General features: G+C 45.5%; 1 protein-coding gene across 2 annotated transcripts in view; it reads right to left on the reverse strand.

Annotated features, from left to right (window-relative positions):
* The window catches only part of MMEL1 (membrane metallo-endopeptidase-like 1), a 20,399-nt gene extending 6,313 nt beyond the window's left edge, over positions 1 to 14,086 (reverse strand). Inside the window, exons 1-13 of one of the 2 annotated variants that reach the window (XM_009083607.1) lie at positions 14,037 to 14,086; positions 13,743 to 13,906; positions 7,364 to 7,423; positions 6,547 to 6,708; positions 6,053 to 6,133; positions 5,487 to 5,582; positions 5,121 to 5,239; positions 4,342 to 4,407; positions 2,285 to 2,419; positions 1,682 to 1,771; positions 1,279 to 1,415; positions 741 to 834; positions 359 to 487 (exon numbers count right to left, since the gene is read on the reverse strand). In XM_009083607.1, the coding sequence (XP_009081855.1) occupies positions 359 to 487; positions 741 to 834; positions 1,279 to 1,415; positions 1,682 to 1,771; positions 2,285 to 2,419; positions 4,342 to 4,407; positions 5,121 to 5,239; positions 5,487 to 5,582; positions 6,053 to 6,133; positions 6,547 to 6,708; positions 7,364 to 7,423; positions 13,743 to 13,906; positions 14,037 to 14,086 (1,383 nt within the window). Of the gene's footprint in view, positions 1 to 358; positions 488 to 740; positions 835 to 1,278; positions 1,416 to 1,681; positions 1,772 to 2,284; positions 2,420 to 4,341; positions 4,408 to 5,120; positions 5,240 to 5,486; positions 5,583 to 6,052; positions 6,134 to 6,546; positions 6,709 to 7,363; positions 7,424 to 13,742; positions 13,907 to 14,036 lie in introns of those variants that run through there. The other variant, XM_009083608.1, reaches the window with a different exon arrangement.
* Between the last annotated feature and the right edge of the window lie 502 nt (positions 14,087 to 14,588).

The following is a 14,588-nucleotide window of genomic DNA, read 5'->3' on the forward strand; positions in this document are numbered from 1 at the left end:
AAGTGCTTTAAACCATTGAAAAGAGCATCATAAATGGTTTCTTTTGCCTTCTGACTCTTGCCTGGTGGGTATCTTTCATGGGCAGAAGAGTTTGGGGGCTCAAGTGGAAGGGAATGGGCATTGTGGATGTACAGTAGTATGAAGGGTAAACTACATACCATCCTCTTGCTCTCACCAGCAAATGCCTCCCGGACGTACATGGCTGCTTTAAACCATTGAAAAGAGCATCATAAATGGTTTCTTTTGCCTTCTGACTCTTGCCTGGTGGGTATCTTTCATGGGCAGAAGAGTTTGGGGGCTCAAGTGGAAGGGAATGGGCATTGTGGATGTACAGTAGTATGAAGGGTAAACTACATACCATCCTCTTGCTCTCACCAGCAAATGCCTCCCGGACGTACATGGCTCCCACCGCGTTCTCCATGTTGTTGTTGACGTAGCTCACACACTCCCTCCAACGTGCTTCCTCCAGGGTTGTCCCATAGAGTGCCTGCAGCCCCAAACCCACAGCATCAGTTCTGCCTGTGCCCCTCCCAGTCACTGCTGAAGAGCAGGTTAACCCAAGACAAAGGTTTCCATTGCTGTCCTGGGGTTGGTTTGGGGATTACATGACATAATCATGGTTTGGGCTGGAGAGGACCTTAAAGACCATCTAGCTCCAACCCTCTGACATGGCTGTTGTGTTGATAAGGACTTGTTTTGGAGCTGTTGTGCTCTATGCTCTTCAGGAAGAGGGGAAGTACCTTCCTGTAGTTGGCCCGAGCATCCTTGAAGCGCCGGCTCAAGCTGCTCACGCGGTCGATCACCAGTCGCCAGATGAGGTAGTTCTGGATGGTGCTGTGTGGGACAGCAAAGCTGAGCTTAATCCCCTGTGGAAACCAACACTAGTGCAGGCAGGCAGAGAGGGAGGGAAGTCAGGAAACTGGTGGTTGCTGCCAGTCATGAGTTTCTCAGCATCTGCAGGTGGCTGTTCTCATTCAGCCTCAGGACTGGTCTGTCAGGTCTGCTCAGGGTTCCATTTCTTACTGTTTTCCTTCTAGAATGTAATGAGCTAAGCCTATGATGCATTTTTTTCTTCCTATTTTACCTTTCCTAAGCAGGCAACAGGTGAGACACTACTGAGTTACTCTGAGACTCCAAGACCTTCAAAGACATCACCCATGTTTGACAGGGGTGTCATTTCTCTCAGAGAGGCTCTGGCAGAATTATCAAAGGGCCCAATAATTAACATTTCCACTCTATTTCTGTGACTTTTGGTTGTATATTCTCCAGTTTCTTTACCTTGCTGAGTACTTTGAGATGATTGTTTTCAGCTCTTGCAGGTAGGGCATCCCATACACAACCACCTCTTCTTCTGGGTCGACCTGGACACTTACTGAAGACATGACACCTTGGATGAAGAAGGTCCAGTTAAATTCCTAGGCAGACAGAGAGACATAGGCCAATGCTGTGTGTTTAAGTGCCTTAGTGTCTGCCTGGACTTTCTACAGTCTTATGGGCTAAAATGTAGCTGTGGTGCTGTTCAGTAGAAAAAAAGCTTTATAAGAGACCCTGAAGACAAGACTAAGAATGAGAATGATTTTATACCTCTTTGTTGAATCACTGCTAAGTTCCCAAAGCCATTTCCAATTGGCATGGCAATAAGAGGAGGCTGAAAGTATAAGACAGCTCATCAAACACTTACATTCAATGCAAACCTTTCCTGGAGCTCTGTTAAGGTCATTTTGTTGTACAACAAGGTCACATCATGCCTTTCTTCTGCTGGGGTTGTTGCCTGAAGACATTCACAAGGTTATTACTGGAATCAGCTGACAGAAATATCAGTGGCTGAAATCACATGCACATATACACACTCCCATGATATGCAAATAAACCAGTCTGGGAAAAGGAAGATTATTTAATAGTGTCCAGTGCTGGTTCCTAAATTTCAGCACAGGAGCTCTGGTCACCCCTGGTCACTGATGCTGCAGTGATATGTTGAGCCAAGTGGTTCCCTCTGTCCTCTTTAGAATGAAAGACCAAGCTCTGGGGGATTTTTAGGGTGCTGTAGATTTCCAAGGGTGCAAGGGACCTAGCCCTGGTGTTATCACTGTGCATGTTTGTCAGAGACATAGACACAGGCTCAGATTTCTGGGCTGCTCATGGCACAAGAATATTTCTTGCCCTGCTTTCTTCTAGGCTGTGGGATTTCTGTGCTGAAAACTGCTGCACAAACCAGCAAGAGACTCTTCCCCATCACCCCTTGCACCCTCCAACACACAGAGAAGTTCTCAATTTCTCTACTCACATTTGCAATCTCTGTTTCAAGCTCCATAACCTTTGCCATTTCCTCTTGGACAAAAGAATCATCTCTGGACACATTCTTGTCTTCCCGGATCATCTTGGCAATGGTGATCATGAACTGCAGATAAGCTTCTCTCACCTGCACACAGGAAACAGAACCTGTGTGAGCATTGTGAGGGAAAGCTTTGCTGTTCATCATTTCATGGAATCATGGAATGGTTTGGCTTGGAACGGATCTTAAAGCTTATCTTGTTCCAACTCCCTGCCATGGGCAGGGACAATTTCCATTTCTCAGCTCTGGTTTTACTGCCTGAAAGAAAAGCTCTGTCTCAGATGGTTCCCAGTGATACCTCTGTTAAATCTGAGAGGAAGGTCTGACTGATGTATGCCTCAGAATGGACCTTGAAAAGAGATTTGGCTGCTGATGTCTGATCCAGGAGAGCTTAATGCTACCTGTTCTTGCTTACTTTTCTTCCTCCACTGACCTTAAAAACCAGATAGATACAGCAACTGTTGTGAAATCGAGTCTGGGCACTTAGGGGATGATGATTTGTGTTTTTAGGCTGAGTGCTGAGGCCTTAATCAGGCCAAACTCCCCCAGGCCTCAGTAGGAGGTTTGCCAAAAGATGCTGGACCAAGCACAGGGGGAGATTGGGTCATCAGAGTTTGGCTCATTGTCTGGGGGCAGTGAGCTGTTAAATAGCAAATAAAAAGGGGTTGTGTCTCCTCCTTAGTCATTAGGATTAAACCCACAGCCCCAGCCACGCTGCTTTCTGGCTGCAAATTAAAGCTGTATTGAGCAGAACTGCTTGGCTTTTGCTAATTTAGGGTTGTCTCTGCACTGCACCTGATTTTCTGCCTCCCACAAGTCAATCCACGTCTGACCTTCATGCACCAATGCATGAATATCCCTCTTTGCTGTAGTTGCTGCTAGGTAGGTGCCAGCTGCAGGATAGATTCCTGGTTTGGGAGCTCTTGGCAGCTCCCAACACAGCTACGTGGAGATTGGAGTGTGTCAGGAGTTGGCAGCTTAGAAAGGTGCCCAGAAGGTGTGGAAACAACCTCATACCAACCTCCCAGGGCTCTGTTTCAGCTATATTAGATGTGAGAACATAGGCAGATACACTGAAGTAAGAAGCAAACCCTTCCCACTGATGTTTTCCTCTGCCTTTACAACCACGGGACAAAAGAGGCTCAAATGCTGATTGTTGTCCCTCTGTATTCCCTTCCATTCTTGTTAGGAAAATTGGTTTGATGTTGGGCTGTAAATACTCTTTGTTAGCATGACATGATTGAGGAAAATAAACCATACTAAAGCAGTATTTTCATCTTGGAAACGGATCTGGCTCTGTGTGCAGCAGCTTTTTATGCAGCTACAGAAACCCTTGTGTTTTTGCCCTGAGCATTGGCAGAGAAAAGCAGCCAGAAAATAATCTCTCACAAATTTCATGTCATTCTGGGGAAAGGGGAGAGTTAGTGGCAGCAGATTCTTATCAGCTGAGTATCTGTTCCTTGGGTTTAGCTTGTGCTGCTCCATGGAAAATAGATTTTATTGCATTGTCTTTTAACTTTTCCCCCTGAATGAACACGTGAAATGTTCTGAATATTTTGGTGTGCAAGAAAACATATTGTATTTTTGTTTTGTATGTGTAACTATCAACCACCATGACAATTCTTTTCCCGTATCTATAATCCATCCTTCTAGTAACTAGTAAAATAGTAGCTAGAACAGGTGGATTTAGGGGAAGATTAAGTGAATCCAAGATAACCTGCACTGAAAATGTGAACTGTCCTTCAAAACTGGAGATGTTTCAAGTTATGAAACATGATTTTATTTTCCCATAACCTTGTACATGCATAGGCATATTCTGTGGAGGTTTGATATTTATATAGTTGTTCAGTGCTTTTGTAAATGTCACTAAATTTGGGCATAATGTGGAAAAAATTTAGCAATGAATGTCCTAATCTAATTCTGGTTCATATATTTGGGTTTTCCACAAGGATAAGGAACAAAGCTGTTATAGTGGCACATAGTTAAAAAATGTTGCAAGGAATACTTACTCTTTGATAGTTTCCCCCATTAAAGTAGTAATCCCTGGATGGCATTCCCAAGCTGGGCTGGTCAATCTGCAGGAAATAGATTTCTCTGGTCAGTGATGCATAGGAACTGGGATTGTCCAGAGGAATCCTTGAAAGGCAACCTGGAATGCTGTGTGTGCCATGCTGTCAGTGCTGGAATGACACTACTGCCAAGCAGTCAGGGAATTTCAGCTCTCCAGGAACTGGGGTGAGATGGAAGGTGCAGCTTCTGCCTCTGGATTTTTAGGTAAGGACAGGATGAATCTCAGTGTGGATTATTGAGCAAAGTCTTTCAAGAAATATTGAGACCCAAGAAGAAATTTAAGCAGCTTAGAAAAGAAGTTGCTGGACTTGAGGGTGGATTTTCTGCATGGCCATTCATGAGCAAACTCTGAGATATTATTCCCATGTTTTAAACCCATGGGTTCCTGCTATGTATTAAACCTCACCAGCACTGTGCAAGTCACCAGGATTTACAGCCCTTAAGTGCTGTAAGTCAGCCAAGTTCCATTGGTTTCTATTTCTTTTACCCAAACAAAAATGATGGTGCCCTAAAACATCTCCCAACATGTCTCTGAGACAGATCTGTCCTTGGGGTGCTGAGCTGTTGCCTACACTTTGCCTGTACTGGCTACTTGGGGTGCAGAGTTGTTGCCTACACTTTGCCTGTACTGGCTGTGGGAAGCTCATCTGTCTGCAGGGTCAAAGCCTATCCATGATGATTCTGGCACAGAAATAATTCCCTGTGATGTTTGCCTTACATAAATGATGTGTCTGCTGGAGTCCCTGTCGTCGTTCCACACGAACATGTCGATGAGGACACGTTTGTTAAACCTGGAGTTCATTATGGAGAGTTTTTCTTCCATGCTCCAGCTTGGCTCTGTGAGACAAGAGGGAGAACAGGCATCATTTACCCACCTGTGGCAGGACTGGCTGGAGCTGCACAGTTTTTAATCTTATTGCTGAAATTATTGAAAGAGATCTGAGGGTTAAATGTGTGACAGCCTGGCTGTTGTTTATGGAGAAAAACTACAAATGGAGGGTTTAAAGAGAGTTTAATTCAATGCCAGTGGCCTTGATGCAGTAAATAACTCTGACTGTACATCCCTGAACACTTCCAGCATTACCTTTGGTCTTATTCCAGTCTGCAGAAGCCACTGGCCAATCTCCAACCACCCTTAAAGCCTCAAGCAGAGGTAAGGAATCTCGTTGTTCTATAAGAGCTGAGGGAGGAAAGACAAATGTTATAATGTTTTCAGAGGGAGGAAAAAAAAATGTTAAGAAAAAGAGGTAATGGATCTAACAGTTTAAACCTGAAACTGGATTTGTCATAGCATAAAGTAAGAGGTACCATGAAACATCTGTCTCCTGCATTAGTCTTCAGAAAAGTCATGAAAATACTTTTGTGACTTTGGTACTGAATTTTTTGCCTAAACTGGTTTGGGAAGGATGAACTGGGACAGGTTTGTGTGTTCTGCAGGGGCAGGTACCCAATATCCATCCTTGGCACATCCCAGATGTGTGTGCTAAGCCTTAATGAAGTACCAAGGCATCTTCATCCATCTGATGACAAATTTTCCCAGGCAAAGCCATGTGGATGAGTCAGATACTGACTGCACTTGTGCTTAAAATTACATTGGTGCTTTTGTCCACTTGGTATTGAACAAGAGAATCAATGGAACACAACACTCACTCTCATTCATGCATGACTTGTAAAGGATTTTGGCCTTCTGAAATGCTTCTCTGTCCCCTTGATCTGAAGTCTCCAGCACACCTGGGGAAGGAACCATTGCCATGAGAGTTTTGCCCCAGAGAGCTTTGATCATTTCACAGCAACCCCTGAGAGTTCAGGGCTGTGATAAACACTCCTCACTGTATTCTGCAATTACTGTGCAAGTAGAGAGCTCTTCAGAGCAGCTCTTAATGGGACAAGTGTGGGGAAGAAGGATGTGCAGAGAGCTTGTCCTGTTCCTTTTGAAGTTAGCACCAAATCAACTATGGCTAATTTTTAGTGGGAACAGGATGTTCCCACAAAATGGGTGTAGTAAGAGATGTAGACATTAAAGGACTAGAGGAAAAAAAAATCACAATCAACACTTCTCTCTGTTTAATTCTCTGTGTAATGTGCAGTCAATAACACCTGAAGCTCAACACAAGTGCCTAAGGATAGAGCAGCCTCATTCCTACCTTTTAGGATGATCTCCAGCTCGTCCCTCAGGATGTCAAATATGCTGTATCTGGAGCTGGTTTCGGGGATAACGTGCCGGTTCAGCCACCCCCCACAGGCATACTGGTAGAAATCCTGGCAAGGGTCAGCTGCTGGGTCCATGTTCTGGATGATTCTGGCAGCTAGGCATCAGAATTGGAGAGCTGAATTCCACACACTGCACACTGATCTCTGGGACTACCAAAGGCTGCCAAGAAGCTGCTTGGCAAGAAGACACTTTGCTTACACTGCTCAAGTCTCATTCCCACATACTATGATTTGAAGGATCCTGTTTTCTGCCTAAAAAAATGCATGGAAGCATCTGAATGGCAGAAGAGCTCTGCCCTCCAGCTCAGTGCCTTACAGGCCTGAGTGTGCTCACCTGGGCTCTGGCTTAGGTGCCTAAGCAGCCAATGTTTCCAACTGGGAACATCCCTGCTGGAGTCTCACCTCTCTTGAGGTGCAGTAGATACCAAAAATAAGAAAGTGAATGCCCCATGAGTAGAATGCATTCTATGAGAGAAAATCCAGCCTAAAGGAGTTCTTATTACACTTAGAGATACAGACTGAGTGGGTCAATCTGTGACCTCGTGGCTCAGGCCAGAGCCAGGGAGATGTTGACCACTGTGGTAATCTTCCTGTGCTACTTCCTTAGGAATGATGCTCCTATCCCAAGGAGAAATTTCATTCCTTTTCAACTTCTTCAGCCTGAAAGCCTGGACTATCACTTATTCAGGTTCACTAGAACCAGTAAGCAAAGCATTCCCTCTGCAACAGTCATTGGTAGTAACACATTACCTGCTGTAACACATCCAGGTGTGGTGCAGATGTTGCCTGAGTTGGTGCCATAGTGAGTGCCTGCAGGGAAAGCAAAGGGGATTAGATGGTTTGGAAGGAAATTGCTACCCATGTCACTCAGCAGAACCCAATCTGTGACAGTTCTGTTTGTCTTGGGAGCAAGAGGCTGAATACCAGTGGAAGATATCAAATGGCAACTGTGAGGAAATCTTCTATCTGGAGATTTAAGAGGAAACTTTATTGGCAGCAGCATTACAACAGTCTCAGCAATGAGTTTTGACTCTCCTGGAAGGAGAATAAGAGCACTTATTTTACCTGCTGCCTCCACAGGCTTTGACAGACTGAAACTGAGATCTCTCTCCTGACATCCTATTAAGATGCTTTGAGCATCTGAACCTTTCCTGATCTTCAGTCACCATGAGTGAAAGGTTTGAATAGGAGGAGGGGGAGCAGGTCACAGACTTGTATTTGGGCACAATTTCATGTGCCTTTTAAAGTTGGTCTTTGCTGCATCAAAGAGATTGTTCCCTAGTCAGGAATGTTTAGGGCTGGTGAAGGTAGTGTAGGAAGGAGGAGACTGTGACCTGTGTTCAAGTCTGTTCTGCCATAAGATGAGCATGGAAAAGGCCAGTGAAGTCATGATCTTGGTTATCTGTGTCCTGTTTTTGAGTTTGTGAGATTCTCCAGGGCAGAAGATCCACAAAAAGTCTGTGCACACATCATTTTTGGTGCTGGGTACTACAGTGTGATGCTGTCAGGTCACTCATGCTGTTCATACACAGCTCCAGTGGGAGCTATCTGAGCTCTCCAGCCTGAGGAGTGGCCTTGGCCCTAGGAAAAGGAAATTAATTTTGCTGGTTTAATTTCCTACTTGTGAAACTTAGGATCTACTTATGCTAAGTAGACGACTATGTGGTTCCACACTGGAAAGCAAAATTTGATACTTTCCAAGAGGATTAGCCATTTTTTATACCTCTTTTTTTTCCCCCCAACCATACAGTGAGATGTTTGCAGAAAAGAGTCGCTCAAAAAATTCCTTTCAATGGCAATAAGTGTTTTACATGAGAGCAAACAAGATTACAGTAATTCAGAGGGAAATAAAACAGTGGGGAAGAAGAGAGAGCTTTGAAGTTCATCAGTGGAAGAGACATAAAAAGCCCCCACTGTGCTGGGGCCTGGAGCTGGGGGTTCAGCTGGGAGCTGCCCTGCTGTGTGCTCTGCATCTGCAGGACAATAGCTTCCCTTGCCCTGGTTTGGGGTCTGGCAACCTGAGCATGGGATGAGCAGAATACGTGTCAAAATGTGCAGCTTTGCAGGGACATCTTAGCTTTTATTTTGGTGCTTGTTTCAGGCTCTTGTTTCTTGTACTGTGTGAAGCTAAGCCCAATTTCTGGAGTTTCCTAAGCTCTCTAATAGTTGAACCATTAGGAAAGCCAAACCTAAAAGCCTAGGGTATACCCAAGAAAAAAATAAAGGCTTTGGGGAAAAGAAATGAGTAGTTCAAAGTCAAATGGATATTCTCCATGAAGGAGCAGCAGCAAAGGGCAAGGTGAGAAAGAGGCACTGGTACAAGAGTGTTGCATTCTCTTGTTTCTCAGGGACCAACAGGACTCAAATGAAGCCTTTTTCCTTTTATTTATTTATTATTTTTTTTTCAAAAATCAAAGCTTCTCTCTTTCCTATAACCTGACAATGTCTGACTTCAGTTTCAGGAGCCCAACTGCTTTCCCCAGGGCTCCAATTCCCCCTGCCCAAAGCTCTGGCAATTGTGCAGCTGTAACTGAGCTGGCTGAGGGAAGGCAGAGCAGGTTTGGAGGCTAAGGGCACACTCAGGGCTCTGAAACTCTGCCACAAAACCAGATCATGAGAAAGGGCTGGTGAGGGGCTCTCAGCTTACTCCTGAGTGTCTCCTTTGTTTTGCTAGCAATTATGTCCTTTATGCCTTGGTACCTTTCCTGACACAACCAACCTGATCTGTATGAGATCTGACCAGCCCTGCCCTGTTTGCTTCTCAATGGACTTGTTAGGTCTGTGCTCATGTGGCTGAGGCTCTGACACCTGCACATCTTGAGCTTCAAATGCCTAGAAATAAATGTACATTGCCCCTTCTGAGGTCTCAGCTAGACAACTCTATGCACTGCATCTCCCCAAACTACTTAGCTAGAACAACAGCCCAACTTCTCAGTAAAAATACAGGTAATTATACATTTGTTTTCCTCCCTGGTTAACCATTCTGACAAGGTGAGTTATAGATAATTCCTGCTTTGACATCCACTTCAGTCTGATACAGCATCATCAGAGAACTGATCAGGGAAGGTAAGCTTTAATGGAGCTAAATAAAACAACCTCAGCTCTGGGACTACTCCAAATGGAAGCAAATGATGGAAATTAAGCACTCCAGATGCTACTTCAGAGGTGAACTGCTCACCTGAAAGATTGACAGAGCTGGGACATGTTAGACCCCCCTGGGCTCACTGTAGAGACTTTTATTGTCTCCATTTAGCTTTACAAGAAGCCACTGAGCCGTGTGACATCCACTGACCAGCAGCAGGAGATAAAAATGGGTCCTGAGAGCTGTGGAGCAGCTCAGTCCTCTGAGCAGCTCATCTTCTGAATGGCCATTTTTCAAAACACAAGTTGCTTTTTGCAGCCTTATTGAAGCTCCTTTTTCCAGACAACAGGAGCGAAGCAAACCCTTCTGTGCCCTCCCTGGAGCACACAGCCTGTGCTTAGTGCTCCCCATGGTGTGCTGAGAGGAGCACAGATGGCAGGGGATGGCACACGTGGAAACAATCAGAGCCACAGTGCTCACTCATGTGGGAGCTTCACCTCTCAGCACCTTCCCTGTCCCTCAGGGATCTCCTCTGCAGGAGTTCTCTTGGCACTGCAACCTGCCCTTGTTGCTATTCTAACAGTGAATTGTCTGCAGCACCTAATGGGATTGCCATGTTCAGGTTGTCTTTGTCAGAGAGGTTGGTCTGTACCAGGTGTTAGTGTCTTCAAGTGGAGCCCAGAACACAAGTGCTCTCAACTTTAGGCTATGTTTAAGCTTGGCTGAGCCAGAATTCCATGTGAGAACCAGTAAATTGGGTATTTATTTGCCCATTTTCAGCCCTGCATGGCCTGTCACTCCCCATTAATGCTCTACATTGATGCAGCTCCATCTGACTATGGCTGAGGAGAGTCTTGCCACCCAAATGTCATCATGACTTGTGTGTCAGCTGCCACTTGTGTAGATTCTCCATCTCCTCTGAATAGCTGCCTCACTAATGAACGTTCATGACGTCAAAGAATGCCTGGCCATCAGTCTAGGAGCAAAGCCAGACCTCAGCCACAACCTTTTCTCAGTGACCAGCTGAGATACTGCTCCTAGTCAGCAGCTCCTTGCAAATCTGTTGTTCAAGTGCACAATAATCACGTTCACAGCATAGGAAATGCAGGAGGAAAACATGGGGCTGTGCAATCCTCCCCCAGAACAAGGTGCTGCACAGTTCAAGGTTGTGTTTGTCTGTCTGGACCTGCCTAAGAGGCCAGAGCAGAGGTGCATGACCCTGAGCTTCCTAACAGCCAACAGTGCCAACCTGTGGGGATGCAGCCACACGAAAATCAACAGCTGAGAATCTTCTGAGGAGGTAACTTGAAAGGCAGAAAGTGAATAAAACATCAGCAGAACTAGTAAGACTTCTGAGCAGACAGGACAGCAATTAAGTGAGGATGGAAGTTGTTTGTAATGAAGTTGTGTGAAGAAGTTGTTGATGGATTTGATGTGTCAGCTACAATAAGTGTTGAAATGTTCTTCAGGCTGTAACCTTTCCAGTAAGTGATGAGAGTTGGAGTTTAGTAAATATTTGCAGAACAGAGCTGAGAGAGAGCTGTGAAAAGGCTGCAGAGATGTACGTGTGGGTGTGATGGAAAGACTGAGAGTGTGGTGTATTCACATTCAAACCCAAATGACTTCAGCCCTGTCAACTTCCCTCTCTGTCATCACCCAAATATTGTCCTGTTCTTCCTGTATTTTCTTTGAGCTTCGTTAGATGAGATTTTATGGGTATGAAAAACTTCCCTGGATGTCAAAAATCCCCAAACTGCTTCTAGAACTGTGAAAGTCACTGCTGTGAGAGCTTCAGTGTTTGTGTTGGCTGCAAATACAGATAAAAATCCTAGTCAGCATTAATGGAGCTACAGGAGTCATTGCTGCACCCACAGGACTGTTTCAGGCACCACAGTGCTCTCCTGTGAGCTGTACACAAGCAGAACAAAAATATTTTCACAAAGCCTAAATGTGCCTGTATGTATTAAAAAAAAGAGAGAATGAAAGGCAGGACAAGTAATCCTCTTAATTTTCTGAATTATTAGCTAACACAAGGTAGACAGAGTTCTGTGTTAGGAGCTGGGCAGTGCCACTCTTGTCAAGGATATGCAGAGGTGAAGTATATTATCTCTCAGATATACTGAAGATGCTCTTAGTGAACAATCCAGTGCCCCATACACAGCTCAAAGCTAATACTTGAGTGCAATTAGAAGCAGAAGAATCCCAAGGGTGACACTCTTGGTTCTATCACGAGGTTGTTGCTCAGACACATTGTGTTTTTCCTGTTGCTGTGTGGGATTTGTGTTACAGCTTTGAGCCATGGGTGCTTTTCCCTCTGGTGAGTCTGAGACTTTTGGCTAAGCACTGGGTATGGGCCTAGGTGTGACAGCAAACTAGAGCCACAGGGAGAATTGGGATGAAAAGTTTAAGACTAGAAGTTTCTCCTGCAGGAACAGTCTGAGGAACTCTTATTTTCCCAGTTTTAGACCCAAACTGTGTGTAGACCCTCACATGAAAGATAGTGTAAGCTAAAGTTCCTGTTGCTTGTTTCTAGCTGTGAATTACCTGCAGCCTGTGGCTTCTCTGGGGTGTGAGCACACCTGGGTGTCTCCTGCAGCTCTGTGAGCTCTGAGATGTGAACACAGAGTGGCTCTGGGGCAGTGCAGAACACACTGCTGAGGCTGAGAAAGCAGCACATCAGCTCTGCAGTGCCTTGCACTCAGTTTGCTCAGGAATGTTTGAGCCTGGAAACACTTCCAGGAAAATTTAATTGTAGATATGAGGCTGCAAAATATTTAGCTTCTGGAGCTGTTATCTCACAGGTAACATTCCATCACAGACATGGTGTTAGCACTGGTGTTACATGCACAGAACCTTCTCTGGGCTTGAACGAGACCAATGTTTGGCCAAATGTTATTAATACCTGAATTCTGGTTTGTCTGGACCCACGAAGCAAGATGTGGCTCAGATTCCTCAAAGCCTTCCTGCATGCAGGCAGCAAACCCCTGCATAGCTCAATCCTTGATACAGAAACTCCTCCCCTAGGACCTGGCTCGGGGCAGTTTCTTTCCTCTCATCTCTTGAGCTAATAGAATAAACTTTCTGATGACTGTTATGAATAACAAATCCTCAGGTTTCACCTAACACTGGAACAAATGCTGCTGACAGTCAATTGCTGGTAGCAAGAGGAGCAAAAAGGCTTTTCCCATGAATTATTGCTCAGAACTGTGCAGTGTTTGACTCAGAGATGCTGAAGAGAGCAGTGCCTTGCTGCAGTTTTACTCTTCCTACATTTATTCCCCAGTGTTTTAGTAAAGCCCCAGACCCAAGAGGTGTTTGTGGCAGTGACAAACACAAGGCACTGCTGCTCCCAAGCATCTGATCTTTGCAGGGTTTTTAAGTGGCACTTTGCACTTGGTGTGCAAAACTTCAGTTTTACTAAGCATTAAAACATTTGGGCAAAACACCTCAAAATAATATGCCTCAATGTCAAGTTCCTGGCAAGACATTTGCATCAAAGTCACTGAACTAAATCACACTTAAAGATCCAATTGCCACATGGAATAGTTAAAGTCTCCCTTTCCTCAGCAGCAAGTGGCTTTTTGAAAGCTTTCCCATTGTAATGAGCAACTTCCCCTTCAGTGAGATTGTTTTAAAAAGTGTTTTAAAGCAGTTGTTGCTTTAAAAATCCTGACAAAGATCCATCTTGGCTCCCATAAAACCTGGAAATGCCAATCCTTACACACAGACACACACCTTCCCCCTGAAGTAGCACATCATTGTATCCCTTTGCCAAAACAATGCTGAATTCAATAAAAATGCATAGAATTCATTAAACCCACAGAATCCTCCTCATTAAACCCACAGAATCTTCCATCACATCCTTTAAAAATGGGATCTAACCCAACACAATCTCTGTGCATGAGCTGGGGACAAGGCACAGCCAGCCAGGTCCCTCACAGAGGTGACCTCAGTCTCTCCCTGTATCTCTGTTTTCGTTTAGCCCTGCAGAAGGACTAAACTATGTGGTTTGCAGAGGGCAGAGGAGGAGGATTCCCAGGTTCTTACCTCTGCTGCTGGTGTACAGGATCACCAGGGCGACTGCAGCACAGGTCATGAAGAGCAGCAGGACAGCCAGAGTGATTGCCACAAAACTCCAGGGTTTCTTCCCAGCTTTGGTCGATTTTTCCACAATATCCATTTGACTTTCTGATTTCCCCATTATTGTAACTCTAAATTGGGGAGGGTGAGAGAGAGTTAACAGCACAGCTACATCAACAGAGGGGTGAAGGCATGAGGATTCAGGGAGGAAAAGGAAGCAGAATGAAAGCAAAGAGAGAAAGAAAACTTCCAAATTATTACATGTATTTGTCCATTTGATTGTCCACAGATTTGCCAACCTCATTCTCCATCTCCCGTGCCCGTGTGGCTGCACTCTGTGCTGCCCTGGGCTCTCTGTCCTGCAGTGCCACAACTTCAGGAGCCTCTTTGGGAAGTATGAAAAAGTCTCATGACCAGGTTAGGCAACTCCTTTCTTCCAAACCCGAGAAGGGGGGGGGGGGAACTATCTCCTTCCACTCCCCACTTCGCAAATATCTCGCTGTCCTGAAGGATTTTCCTCGGGGCTCAGTGGAGCTCAGCTAACAGCCGCGGGATCCAGGCAGGGATGCTCCGCGCTGGGAGTGTCTGCGGGCTGGGGATGCTCCGTGCCGGGTACAAACGGAGGTTTTGCAGAGTCGAAGGCTCCCAGGACACGGGGCAGCTCCCAGATCTGCAGCAGTGTGTGACCTGCAGCCCCTCGGTGCTCTCCGAGCCATGCTGCCAACTGGAGCTCCCTGCGAGCCGAGCGGGAGGAGGGACCGCAGGGCTGGAGGCTGCGGCTGATTCCAACCTCCCTGTGGCTTCTCCCACCTC

This window comes from Acanthisitta chloris, unplaced genomic scaffold, assembly GCF_000695815.1.
Source record: "Acanthisitta chloris isolate BGI_N310 unplaced genomic scaffold, ASM69581v1 scaffold20211, whole genome shotgun sequence".
In the NCBI taxonomy this organism is placed as follows: Eukaryota; Metazoa; Chordata; class Aves; order Passeriformes; family Acanthisittidae; genus Acanthisitta; species Acanthisitta chloris.